Raw genomic sequence first — 14,090 nt, 5'->3', positions numbered from 1 at the left:
GGTTTTCGACCAGTTTTAAGCAATATGTACAGATTTTGTTGATGGTTATACATTTTTGGTGTATAAAACTTCTACTTATCATTTTTAGTGCCGTGGGTTCCAACCCAAACAGGGAAATATTTGCCCTCTACATTGTAGAGTCTACACTGTAGGTTCTTACTGAGCTATACAGCAGAAGTTGCCAAAATGACGCCCCCTCTCTCCGACACCGTAGAGATTTTTAAAGCTTTCGGCTAAATCTGCACCTTACAGACTACCAGCTCTGCCTTCCCCCTCCCTTTTAACTGCTTCCCTCTTCTTTCTGGTTCAAATGCAGAAGCGGTATGGACCAGAACGGGCTTTCTGACCCGCTATATAATTACACATTTGTAAAAAATATATTTTTAAAGGAGCTATGGTATATAGCTGAACCAACAGAGTACTTGTAGTGTCTATACTTGCTCATATACTCTTCGTTAAAATGCAGTCCATGTCAGTTGGCACGATTATATATTACATATTGTTCATAAAATATATGGTCTATGTAGTCAGGATAGATCCCTAGAGTCCTGTATGGACATATCTACATATCTAGTACATATAGTGTGTTTTTATGTATAAGTGGGATTAAAAAAATAATTCACTCCCCAGAAATAATTATTGGGGTCAAATCTCAAAGCATTACATATTAGCAAATATAAGTACTATGTGTAAGATTTATTGACTTTACATCAAACTATGAAACCCCTTTATGCTTAATGCACATGGTCGTATATGGCATCTAAGTGACACGGATCCTGAATACAGGGCCCATTAAAATTTTTGGGCCCATACTGTAGCGATGTGGCTTCTAGAGGAACAAAAACTGGTTTTGTTGAATTTAATTCACTTATTTGTTTCCCTGGATAAATGTTGTGTTCTAAAACTGGATTATTTCTCCTTGATACTGTTAACATACTGTTAATATTGCAGTATAATAGATGGTGTTTATTGCTTTTATTTCTATAGTACACCTCTGCCCTGACATATGATGGAGTACGTGTAATGTATGAAGCCTTCCAGAATCTCAGGAAACAAAGGATAGACATTTCACGACGCGGTAATGCTGGAGACTGCTTGGCCAATCCTGCCGTTCCATGGGGGCAGGGAATAGACATACAGAGAGCATTGCAACAGGTATGTAAGAGGTACAGCACAGGCATAAAGCAGATGTATACTATCAGTATTGCTGTAAATTATATCTTCTTCTATTAAAGGGGTTGTGCCACAAAATACATGTATCCCCTATCCACAGGATAGGGGATACTTGTGTGATCGCTGGGGGTCTGACCGCTCGGACACCCAGCGATAAGGAGAACGGGGGACCGAAAGTCCCCCATGAGAAGCATGGAACTTCCGGGGTCTGTGCCCAGCTTGTGTGTTTGGAAGCTCAATAGAAATGAATGGAGCGCTGGTCACGCATGCGCACAATCGCGACTTGCACTCCATTCATTTCTATGGAGCTTCCGGACACACAAGCCGGGCACAGACCCCGGTAGTTCCATGCTTCTCATGGAGCACTTCGGGGGACTTTCGGTCCCCCATTTTCCTTATCGCTGGGGGTCCCAGACGTTGGACACCCAGCTATCACACACGCATACATGTGTTTTGTGGCACAAGCCCTTTAATATATGAGGGCAGCCCACCATTATGCCATGTAAGCTAATCTAGTCATAAGGGGAAAGTAGACACACATGTTGACTGTTAATCAAAAACTATTTAAAGTTTTTGAATTACATTTTTTTTTCCAGAAAATATAAACATTGAGCTGATGGATGAAGTTGATTAAAAGTTTTTGGATGGTACTGTAGTTTATAGTGCCCAAGAAATAGATGAAAATGCTACAGGAAAAATATGTGTAATATGTGTAAATATTTTTGTCCACCCTCAAAATCAGCTGTGGACAGAAATATTTGGCGTTTGCAAAGAGGGTAGAAAACACAGCAATTATATTGCGACTGCTATTGAATATAGCAGATATAAAAAAATGGCGACAGCACCCTGCAACACTAATGCCACCTAAACCACTAAATATAAATAGATATGCACTAAAGCTAAATCTACCTACAAATAGGGAGGTTCTTAGTGCACATTTTGATCAAAAAGTGTTAGCCCACCTGCCACGACAAGGCGACCTCTGTAAGGTGGGAACCTACGCTGCACATACACCCAGAACTGGGACTAAGCCTACATATATACCTGGGGATGGTAGGATCCAGCATTGAACTGATTAAAATCACCCAGGGCAGAGTGGGAGGAGTGCAAGAACAACAAGTGGAGGCAGTCACTAACCCCACATATATGGATACCATAAACACAACAAAAATTGAACAGCACATTCCAACTAAATGATACAAAATACGCAGGTGCAAGAACACCTATGACTGCAGATATACAGCAGATATAAAAAAATGGCGACAGCACCCTGCAACACTAATGCCACCTAAACCACTAAATATAAATAGATATGCACTAAATTGAATATATATGTCCAGTTTTTATCTACATAGAATGTTACAAATACTTTATGTATCTCGGGTTACACAATAGTTTATAATTTATTCATATCTAAAACAGTATTCAAAACTCTGCTGGCTGCCACTTGGAATCAGTCAGCAATGTGTTGACAGATACACCCCTAAGGGCTTAAAGAGGCTCTGGCACCAGATTATAAATGCCATATCTTCTACATAGTCTGATCGGCGCTGTAATGTAGAGAACAGCAGTGGTTTTTATTTTGAAAAATGATCATTTTTGAGAAAGTTATGAGCAGTTTTAGTTTTATGCTAATTAGTTTCTTAATAGACAACTGGGCGTGTTTTTTCTTTTTACCAACTGGGCATTGTACAGAGGAGTGTATGACGCTGACCAATCAGTGACCAATCAGTGACCAATCAGCCTCATACACTTCTCATTGTTCCAGCCCAGCTTCTTTCACTGCACAATCACGCAGTAACAATAGGCTGGAACAATGAGAAGTGTATGAGGCTGATTGGTCACTGATTGGTCACTGATTGGTCACTGATTGGTCAGCGTCATACACTCCTCTGTACAACGCCCAGTTGGTAAAACGTAAAAGCACACCCAGTTGGTCATTAAGAAACAAATTAGCATAAATCTAAAATTGCTCATAACTTGCTCATAAATGATCGTTTTTCAAAAGAAAAAGCACTGCTGTAATCTACATTACAGCGCCGATCACATTATGTAGGAGACAGGGCACTTATAATCTGGTGACAGAGCCTCTTTAACTAAGATCCTATAGTGCACTACACTCTGGTACGTTGTATTTTGGAAGATGCAGTGTTTACTCCACATAACACCATTGTACAGCGCCTAATTATTTATTGTATCTTTTCCTAAGGTTCGACTGGAGGGGCTCTCTGGAAATGTTCAGTTTAATGAAAAGGGACGACGGACAAACTATACACTGCACGTACTGGAGTTAAAACATAAAGGCATTCGACAGGTAAGACTATAAGATGTTAGATTAGTATTTTAGGGTTATTATATACACTGCCCAGCTATAACATTAAAACCACCTGCCTAATATTGAGTAGGTCCCCCTCATGCTACCAAAACAGCTCTGGCCTGTCGAGGCATGTGCTCCACAAGACCTCTGCAGTTATTAGCAGCAGATCCTATAAGTTCTGTAAGTTGTGAGGTGCGGCCTCCATGGATTGGACTTTTTCTAGCACATCCCACAGATGTCCAATTGGATTGAGATCTGGGGAATTTGAAGGACAAGTCAACACCTTAAACTCTCTGCCATTTAAAATGTGATCTATCAGATCAGGCCACCTTTGTCCATTGCTTCATGGTCCAGTTCAACTTGGTCCATGTTGAAGTCACTCAGATCTTTACACTTGCCCATTTTTCTTGCTTAGAAAATATAAACTTCAAGAACTGACTGATCACTTGCTGCCTAATATATTCCACCCCTGGTCAGATGCCATTGTAACCAGAAAATCAATGTTATTCACTTTACCTGTTAGTTATTTTAATGTTATGACTGAAAGGTGTGTGTATATATATATATATATATATATATATATATATATATATATATATATATATATATATATATATATATATATACATATACATATACAGTGAAGGAAATAAGTATTTGATCCCTTGCTGATTTTGTAAGTTTGCCCACTGTCAAAGACATGAACAGTCTAGAATTTTTAGACTAGGTTAATTTTACCAGTGAGAGATAGATTATATTTAAAAAAAAAACAGAAAATCACATAGTCAAAATGATATATATTTATTTGCATTGTGCACAGAGAAATAAGTATTTGATCCCCTACCAACCATTAAGAGTTCAGCCTCCTCCAGACCAGTTACACGCTCCAAATCAACTTGGTGCCTGCATTAAAGACAGCTCTTACATGGTCACCTATATAAAAGACTCCTGTCCACAGACTCAATTAATCAGTCTGACTCTAACCTCTACAACATGGGCAAGACCAAAGAGCTTTTTAAGGATGTCAGGGACAAGATCATAGACCTGCACAAGGCTGGAATGGGCTACAAAACCATAAGTAAGACGCTGGGTGAGACGGAGACAACTGTTGGTGCAATAGTAAGAAAATGGAAGACATACAAAATGACTGTCAATCGACATCGATCTGGGGCTCCATGCAAAATCTCACCTCGTGGGGTATCCTTGATCCTGAGGAAGGTGAGAGCTCAGCCGAAAACGACACGGGGGGAACTTGTTAATGATCTCAAGGCAGCTGGGACCACAGTCACCAAGAAAACCATTGGTAACACATTACGCCGTAATGGATTAAAATCCTGCAGTGCCTGCAAGGTCCCCCTGCTCAAGAAGGCACATGTACAGGCCCGTCTGAAGTTTGCAAATGAACATCTGGATGATTCTGAGAGTGATTGGGAGAAGGTGCTGTGGTCAGATGAGACTAAAATTGAGCTCTTTGGCATTAACTAAACTCGCCGTGTTTGGAGGAAGAGAAATGCTGCCTATGATCCAAAGAACACGTCCCCACTGTCACGCATGGAGGTGGAAACATTATGTTTTGGGGGTATTTCTCTGCTAAGGGCACAGGACTACTTCACCGCATCAATGGGAGAATGGATGGAGCCATGTACCGTCAAATCCTGAGTGACAACCTCCTTCCCTCCACCAGGACATTAAAAATGGCTCGTGGCTGGGTCTTCCAGCACGACAATGACCCGAAACATACAGCCAAGGCAACAAAGGAGTGGCTCAAAAAGAAGCACATTAAGGTCATGGAGTGGCCTAGCCAGTCTCCAGACCTTAATCCCATCGAAAACTTATGGAGGGAGCTGAAGATCCGAGTTGCCAAGCGACAGCCTCGAAATCTTAATGATTTACAGATGATCTGCAAAGAGGAGTGGGCCAAAATTCCATCTAACATGTGTGCAAACCTCATCATCAACTACAAAAAATGTCTGACTGCTGTGCTTGCCAACAAGGGTTTTGCCACCAAGTATTAAGTCTTGTTTGCCAAAGGGATCAAATACTTATTTCTCTGTGCACAATGCAAATAAATATATATAATTGTGACAATGTGACTTTCTGTTTTTTTTTAATATAATCTATCTCTCACTGGTAAAATTAACGTAGCCTAAAAATTCTAGACTGTTCATGTCTTTGACAGTGGGCAAACTTACAAAATCAGCAAGGGATCAAATACTTATTTCCTTCACTGTATATATATATATATACATATATATATACATATATATGTGTGTGAATATTTTGCCTTATGACCCTTATCATTAAATACTGTATATTGACCTTCTAGAGAATTATGGTAATCCAATAACTGCTTTAAAATTAATCTATAATTATATTTTATTTTTTTATTAATAGTCCCCCTATATGCTGTCAACAGCTGGTTACCACTACATTAAAACCATTTAGGGTTTGTAAGGATGTAACAGTCAGATCCTGTATAGAAAAACTTCCCCCTCCCCCACAGCTGCTGTTTTCAGAGAAGTGGGAAATCTGTGTATAGGGCGAGTCTATAACACTTAGCCTGCAGACACCTAAACCCATTGAGATGCCAAACTGGACTTAAAATACATTATTATCTACTTCAATATTTACTACAGAGCTCTTGTAGGTCACTGTTGCTCCTTTTCCAGATGGTGAAGTGGGCAGCACAGACACTTGGGGTACATAGTAGTTGCATGTGCCTTACATGACAAATAGTGCAATGGTGAAATAACTACAATTCATGTTTTGTGGGACCTTTTGACACCTGCTCACTCTTTTGGGCATACATTTGGCCAATAAAGGTTATGGGCACATCAGTGTTTATAGGGGCACAAAAACACGACCTTGCTCTTTTTTTAATATATTAGTAAAGCACTTACTAAATAGATTATCTTACAAGAGACGCCCTGAGCCCCTGAACAGAGGAGCGGTCACTTGATCCTGGAAGTTTAGTGGGTTTTTGGAAGGCTGTGACTCGTCATCACAGTTGTACGTCACAGGGAGATTCCATGGGAAGTTAAAGCCTCAAGACAGAAGGAAACATAACATTTTGTAGACTTGGACTTTTTTCAATTTTTGGGGGTGTCCTACATTGAATAGCAAGGGCAGAGTGAGCTCAGCGGTATTCCATAGTACCTGGACCCCACAGATCATACATGGAAGGGTAAGCTTCTGCAAAAAGAAGAAATCTTATACAGTCTTTAACTCAAATTACAAATTCCACAAATTATCCACTCCGAGTTAATTAACATTTTAATGAGAGTCATGCAAGTTGTTCATTAGAGGAAATCAGAAGCATAATTTAATGAGTGGGGAAGTCCAAAGAGGGGAGATAAGAAATGCTTTGAGCTGCCTTTGCTCTTTTATCTGCCGTGTTGAAAAGAGCCGTAAAGCAGGGGGCATAGACACCAACCTGAGGGTTATTTTATGTAACTTGTTACATACTGTTTCTTTGATAGTAGTGAATGGGACACCCAGCAAAGCTATACAGCACCACACAAAATGTATATACTACAGAACTGTTTTTAAAATAAAGTCAATGGCAGAAGGATCCAAGAGGTAGCACGTTATTGTTATTTACATCCCTGTGTCCTGTACCGTCCATGTAGTAGGCATAGCATAGTGTATCTGGGCAGCATGGTGGCTCAGTGGTTGGCACTGTTGTCCTGCAGAACTGGGGTCTTGAATTTAAGCATAATCCAGGGCATGGACTTTGTACGTTCTACCTGTGTTTTCTTAGGTTTCCTCCCAAACACCAAAAATCATACTGATAGGCTTCCTATAGAAATGGTGCTAATGTGTATTCCCTAGCAGCACTATGGAATATGTTGATGCTATATGACAAGGAAATAAATAAGTACGGTATCTGTTTTGCCCGCATTATTCCAATACAAGCTCGAGAAGTCACTGCAGTCTTTAGTATTTTTGTATGGGAGAATGAGGATCCTCACACTTGGTATAAGCAGAAAATGATTTAATCCTTAGTCACCAGGGTTAGAAATTATAAATGCCGGGGCGAAAATCCTTATCTAAACCCTATGAACATAAACATTTTGTCCCTCATTAGCTCAATAAAGTAAACCAACTTTACCAACTAGAGGAACTAGCTGCACTAACCCAACACAATTTCCCCTCTTTCCAACTGGGTATGGAAACGTTGGCAAATTTTCAGCAACTCTTTGATATACACTATATGGACAAAAGTATTGGGACACACCTATGAATCATTCAATTCAATTTTTTTCATTCAGTCCCATAAATGCCATAAATGAAGCACCTAGCCATGTAGCCAGCCTTTACAAACCTTTAAAGGCTATGTAAACCTTTGAAAGGGGTTTGATTTTTGTTTTTTAATTAAAAGGTCAATCAGTGTGATTGGTGCAACTTTATAATTAGTTTTTATTAAAAATAATTTTTACTTTTTGAGATAAAGCTGCTTTGTATTCTGTATACAGAGCAGCTGTATTGTTCGCTAAATTCTGTTCCCGTCAGATCTAGGGGTTCATAACTTAGATGTGATAGATTACAGGTGGATCCAGCATGTCAGAAACACGCAGGACCCGCTGTCACTGAACCCGTAAGGTCCGTGGGACTAACGGATTCAGGTCATAGCAAACCATACAGAGCAGCTGTATCTCAAACAGTAAAAATAATTTATTAAAAACGAATTATAAAGTTTCACCAAACACATGGATTGACCTTTTTATTAAAAATAAAAATTCCTTTCGAAAGGTGTACATAGCCATTAAGAAAGAAATGATATGTATACCATAGCTCACTGAATTAACCTGCATGCAAATCTTATATCACCAAGCACAATGCCAAGCGTCAGATGGAGAAGTGTAAAGCAGCCGCCACTGGACTCTGGAGCAGTGGAAACGTGTTCTGTGGAGTGATGAATCACGCTTCTCTATCTGGCGGTCTGATGGAGGAGTCTGGGTCTGGTGAATGGCAGGAGAATGTTACCTGCCTGACTGCATTATGCCAGCTTTAATGTTTGGTGGAGGAGGGATAACGCTATGGGGTTGTTTTTCAGGGATTGGTCTAGGCCCCTTAATTCCAGTGAAGGTAAATCTTAATTATTCAGCAGACCAAGACATTTCGGACGATTGTAGCTTCCAACTTTGTGGTTCAAAGTTGGGGTTCGGCCCTTTTCTCTTCCAGCATGACTGTCCCCAGTGCACGAGGTCCATAAAGACATGGTTGGGTGAGTTTGGTGTGGAAAAAACCTGACTGTCCCGCACAGAGTCCTGACCTCAACCCCATCCAACACCATTATGACAAACTAGAACGGAGATTACGAGCCAGGCCCTCTCCCCCAATATCAGTGTCTGACCTCACAAATGATCTTCTGGATGAATGGGCAAAAATTCCCACAAACACACCAAAATCTTGTAGAAACCTTCCCAGAAGAGTGGAAGCTAGTTTAACTGTAACGGGGGGACAACTCTATATTAATATCTATGGATTTGGAATGGGATGTCATAAAAGCTCCTGAAGGTGTAATGTGTAGGTGTCCAAATACTTTTATCTATATAGAGATCTGCTCCCTCAACTTCAAATTACTTTTACTTGGCTTCCGGCTTAGACCACTTTTGCCCCTAATTTCCCTATCCCTTTCTTCTCTTCTCATTACCTACCACCCCCCCCCCCTTTTTCAAATTACACTTTTGGTTACGATCTACAAATTTATTTAACAATGTTTTTATATGGATAAGATCCTTGGGAAAACCCCTGCTACTATGCAAATAATCTCAGTAGGAAACATTTTGCACACATAAAAGAGTATATAAAATGAATTCTTTGCTGCTTTTTTCTCAACCTTTTATATGCAATTACTCATTGTTCTCTCTTCTGCCATGTAATGACTAATGTACCGCAATTTCTGTATCTCCAATTATTGTACTTCTTTATTTGCTTTGGATATATAAAATGTTAATAAAAAGAAAAGAAGCTATAGAAAAACTCAGGTTGGCCTCATCCTTTTTCTTTATTAGCAGTGTGCACCTGAGTAAAGCTTAACATATACATGAGAGAGCCGATAGAAATCCCCCAGGCCACCCGACTTATATATAAAAATTTGCAAAAACCTACATGGCATTTATCAGGGGACAGTCAGCTATTCCCCTACACATTAGGTTGGTGGTGTATAATATGTATGTCCAGTTTAAGACTCTCCCCCGCCACAGAGAGGGCAGACAAAGAAGAGGGGGTTTACCCTAGTATCAGACCGGCATTCTCTTCTTTAATAGATGGAGAGTGGCAGTGGCGTACATAGCCCCATAGCAAAGTTCAAAATAGACCAGACCATTATTGTTTTGGGCTTTGCCACCCAGGACCGAAGGGCCTGGTGTTTCTTCCCCCCTCCGCCCCTTTCCACAGTCTGACTCTATGGTACTTCCGTTTTTGCAAAGGGTAGAATAGGGCTCGATTTTGATTTTATTTTTTTTATTAAATCCAATTGCTTGGATGTACTCCCAAGTCTTTAGGTCGGTGTGAGAAAGAATCACTCTCTTTCTTCATATTGATTTGGTAAACGGATGTAGCAGAGTTGAGTTTCACCATGTATTATGATATCATTATGTGTTATTGTTTCTTTTCTATATGAAATTCAATAAACCAAAAAAACAGTTCAATGACAAATTCAGTGCTGCTACATCTATAGTGTATTCAACACCAAACAGAATCTGCCAAGAACAGTCACATTACACAGCATGTACACTACGTCGATGAATAGTTCAAAGGGCCAATTTTCCATTGACTTGTAAGTCTTAGTTCTGTCCCCTAAGGTTTATATCTTTGAACTCTCCAGGCTCGGTGCTTTATGTCATCTGTACCTTGTTCTCTGTGACATTGCTCAGTGACTCTGAAACTGGACGGCGTGGAGGGTTGAGAGTCAGCTTTTTCTTATAGCAAAGACTAACAGAAAGTGATCGGAAGCTGCTTACACAATAAGGCTTTCACATTGCATTAGATTCATTTGTTCTTGTGCCTTCACCTCCAGCAGCAGCACAGAGGTGCTAATACTTAGAGCCGTCATCCAGCCCCTGTGTCCTGTAGTCATAGCAGTCATTTTGCCTTAGACAATTCACCTTATGCTTTTCAAAATCACTGTTCATGTTTTTTTTTTGTTTTTTTCTTATCTTGTATGTTTGATTGTAATGTTATTCTATGATGATATTCTAGCTGAAAATATATATACTGCAGCCTTTTATAATTCCTTAAAGGACCGGACATCTCCTCTGACATGTCTATCTTAGTAAATACTTGTATTCCCCATGAAATAACAATTCTGGAAAATATTTTACTACAACTCTGCTTTTTGCCGTTTCTGTGTTATTCCTCCTAGAGATTGACAACTGGGTGTTACCATTTCCCTTGTCAGAGGGGCGTGTCCATACACAGTCTTACTCTGTCAGCACTGATTGGACAGTGTCAGTCTGTTTAGGGACACACCCCAACTGGTAACACCCAGATGTCAATTTATTCATGAATTTCTATTAGGAATAACAGAGGAACGGCACAACATAGAGTTCTAGGAAAAGATGCTCCAGGTTTGTTAATTCATGGAGAATACAATTATTTTTTTAACTAAAACAGACATGTCAGGAGAGGTGACAGATCCTCTTTAAGTCTTTATATAAGGCTTGGTGCCTGCTGTTCGGAAAAAGAGGAAAACATGCTTTTGGAAGTTGAAGAAGATGTCTCATTCATTCACCAGTATAAGGAATGTACAAAGTTTCATATATTCGCAAGTGCTGCTGAAGTATACAGAAATAATTGATTGATTGATTGATTGATTGATTGATTGATTGATTGATTGATTGATTGATCGATTGATTGTTGGATTACAAAGATGAGTACTTTTTAAAGTCCCATAAATAGAATATCAGCAGCACAACCAAATATTTTTTCCAAATGAGTAAATAGTGCAAGGCACATTCAAAAGTCCAGGTCCAGCAGACTCACATTTAAAATCAATCTGGTGTGCTGCGGTCTTTCCATTTTTTGCATATTTTTTAAAGGCGTTGTTTGGTCGGGTACCCCCTTTTCATACTGTATGTCCCCCTAAGAAAAACTCTTCACAGGGTTTCCTGCTGCTTGTACCCCTAGCAATCAGCTCTTGTAGCCAAGGGAGGCACATACTAAATACGTAAGAGATGCTGCCGGAAATAACACGTTTTGTTAGTGCTGTATATTCTGTTTTGGTCATTTTGTCATCTATTAATATATCATAACAGAACTGTTCATGATACTCTCGGTGCAAAGTGAAGGGTTTATTCTGGATTGTATGTGGTGTAATTATGAACCATGGAAGGAGATGTTCCTCAGCATCTCAAGGGCGATGAGACCTCCAGGGAAACGAAATCCCAAAGCAGCAGAGATGAGGACCTCATTCCAATCTTTATCCTCTATCTTGTCACTAGTGATGCATTTATTGCTCTAAATGACTAGAAGCAGAAGCAAAGAATGGGTCTTAACTCATTGTCTGCTTGCCTCATAAGGAGATATTATATTTTCTTGCCTACAGATGTGTCCTTCCTTACCTTTCCTCTTATCTCCGCATATCCTGAGATGTGTGGCATGAGATGACCAGCTTTGAAAAAAACGTGATTTTGTGATACTCTGTCAAACGATGTCTATGCTATATGTGTCTATGTGTTGCCACCCAATGGTTGTGATGTGCGTTGCAGCCTGTCATGGGTCTTACGAGCATGTCACGATATTGTATTGAATTTGTTTTATGATAAATTGGAGTCCTTAACCAAATTAAAGCAAAGTTAAAGGTGGACACACCTGTGTATCCACCAAAACAGTGATCCAAGTATATTCAAGGGAAGCGGGTATACTGTAGATACCATAAATGTCAGGTTGGCTAAATCCATTCGGCCACATTATCATTTGGACCTGTTCAGGGCTCTCCATCTCTGCAGACACCATAACACTAGTAAAACATCATTCTCTCCTACATGTAATTGTTATGTGGTGGCCCAAACCAGCACCAAGTTGCCCCATTTTTCAGGTCAAATTTTTTTACTCTTCTTGTAATCAGTTAGAATTTTTCAGAACAGGTAGCCGTTTATTTTTCAGTCTTTTTTACACCCGAGAAGACTAAAGCCCCTATTACACCGGCCCATTTTGGCCATTGCAGCGAGCGCTCATTTGCTCCTGTCACACGGAGCTATGGATGGGGATGAGCGGTCGTTATTCCGATCGCTCGTCCCCATACATTATTATCATGCCGGCAGCGCGTTTCACTGTTTACAAAGGGATATGAGCTGCCGACAACGATAATATTTCACTTTTTTAAAACGATACGATCAGCAGATGAATGAGCGTTTATGTTATCCCGTAATAAAAAAACAAAACAAAAACAAGACGATAGTTACGAACCTTTGAGCTAACACTGTTGAGAAAATCAGTTGAGAAAAAATGTACATGTTGCAAATAGTAACACAACAGAATTGTTGTAAAAATTTTAGGGATTGCACTTTGTTGTACTGTCGTGTTGCACGGATCTGTAATATGGCGTCCATAACTTTTCATACTGTACATCCGTGTGCCTTGGATTTTGTACAGAGGCATACAGGTTGCGCCAATGGTATGTCTGCCCCTGCACCAGGTTAAAAAGACATAACCATTTGTTTGGATTACCCTAAGCAAAAGCAAAATCACCCTAAAGTCATTGTCAAAAACATTTCTACCCTAGACTTCTAAATCACAGTTCATCGCAACTAGAGACTGGCGATACAGACAACAAAATTAAGGGATATTATTAAATCAACCAAAATGAGATCCCGTTGAAGTCAAACTTGATAGACTGAAGTCCTTTTAAATCCCAATAACATTTTAAACAAGCGTGGGGTGTCTACGAGATTATTTGGAAATATGAGTTCGCATTCTTGTTAATGGCCATTGACAGCCGGAGCTGCTGCCACTGACTGACAGTTTTAAATCCTCTTGTAAAAGTCGCCCACACTCAATACATCGTCACAGCACAGCTCCAAACCAACTGAGAAATGCTGATTTATTACCCAATGCCATAAATCGCAGAATTTTTTTTTTCCTTTCTTCAATTTTACCTGCTGTGGAAATTCCAAATTTATAAAACAAAGTCTTGTTTTAATTCAATTGCATTCTTAATGGCCCAGAACTATATAAAAAGAGCCGATCATGGATAATACGTTTTATTTTCTAATTAACAGATTGCTACGTGGAATGAAGATGATAAACTAATTCCTCTGGCTACCGATGCCCAAGCTGGAAATGAATCTATAGGAGTACAAAACAGGACGTACATTGTTACCACTATATTGGTATGTACACAATATTTCATTATGTAATCTCAGTTTTTACCATATTTCAAAGGGATAAACCCAATGTAGGATGTAATTTTGAGGACTAATGTTGTTAGTCCTACATTAAATGAGCTGATCGGCTGAAATAAGAATCTGGCAACAAGTATTAATTTTTCCTGCAGCGCCACCACAGGAGAAATGAAACATTACACAGTCCCATTCGAAATCAATGGGGTGTTTGGATAATGCATGGCAGTGCTGGGTCCTCCAAAGTGAGAGAG

General features: G+C 39.6%; 1 protein-coding gene across 4 annotated transcripts in view; it reads left to right on the top strand.

Annotated features, from left to right (window-relative positions):
- The window catches only part of GRIA1 (glutamate ionotropic receptor AMPA type subunit 1), a 231,002-nt gene that overhangs the window by 160,547 nt on the left and 56,365 nt on the right, over positions 1-14,090 (top strand). For all 4 annotated transcript variants that reach the window (XM_075856123.1, XM_075856124.1, XM_075856121.1 and 1 more), the window contains exons 7-9: positions 988-1,155; positions 3,383-3,487; positions 13,717-13,827. In XM_075856123.1, the coding sequence (XP_075712238.1) occupies positions 988-1,155; positions 3,383-3,487; positions 13,717-13,827 (384 nt within the window). The remainder of the gene's footprint in view (positions 1-987; positions 1,156-3,382; positions 3,488-13,716; positions 13,828-14,090) is intronic.

The sequence above is a fragment of the Rhinoderma darwinii genome, chromosome 3 (genome assembly GCF_050947455.1).
Source record: "Rhinoderma darwinii isolate aRhiDar2 chromosome 3, aRhiDar2.hap1, whole genome shotgun sequence".
NCBI classification, from domain to species: Eukaryota; Metazoa; Chordata; class Amphibia; order Anura; family Rhinodermatidae; genus Rhinoderma; species Rhinoderma darwinii.
The sequence above is the reverse complement of the archived record's forward strand: the minus strand, read 5'-3'. Positions and strand labels throughout refer to the sequence as shown.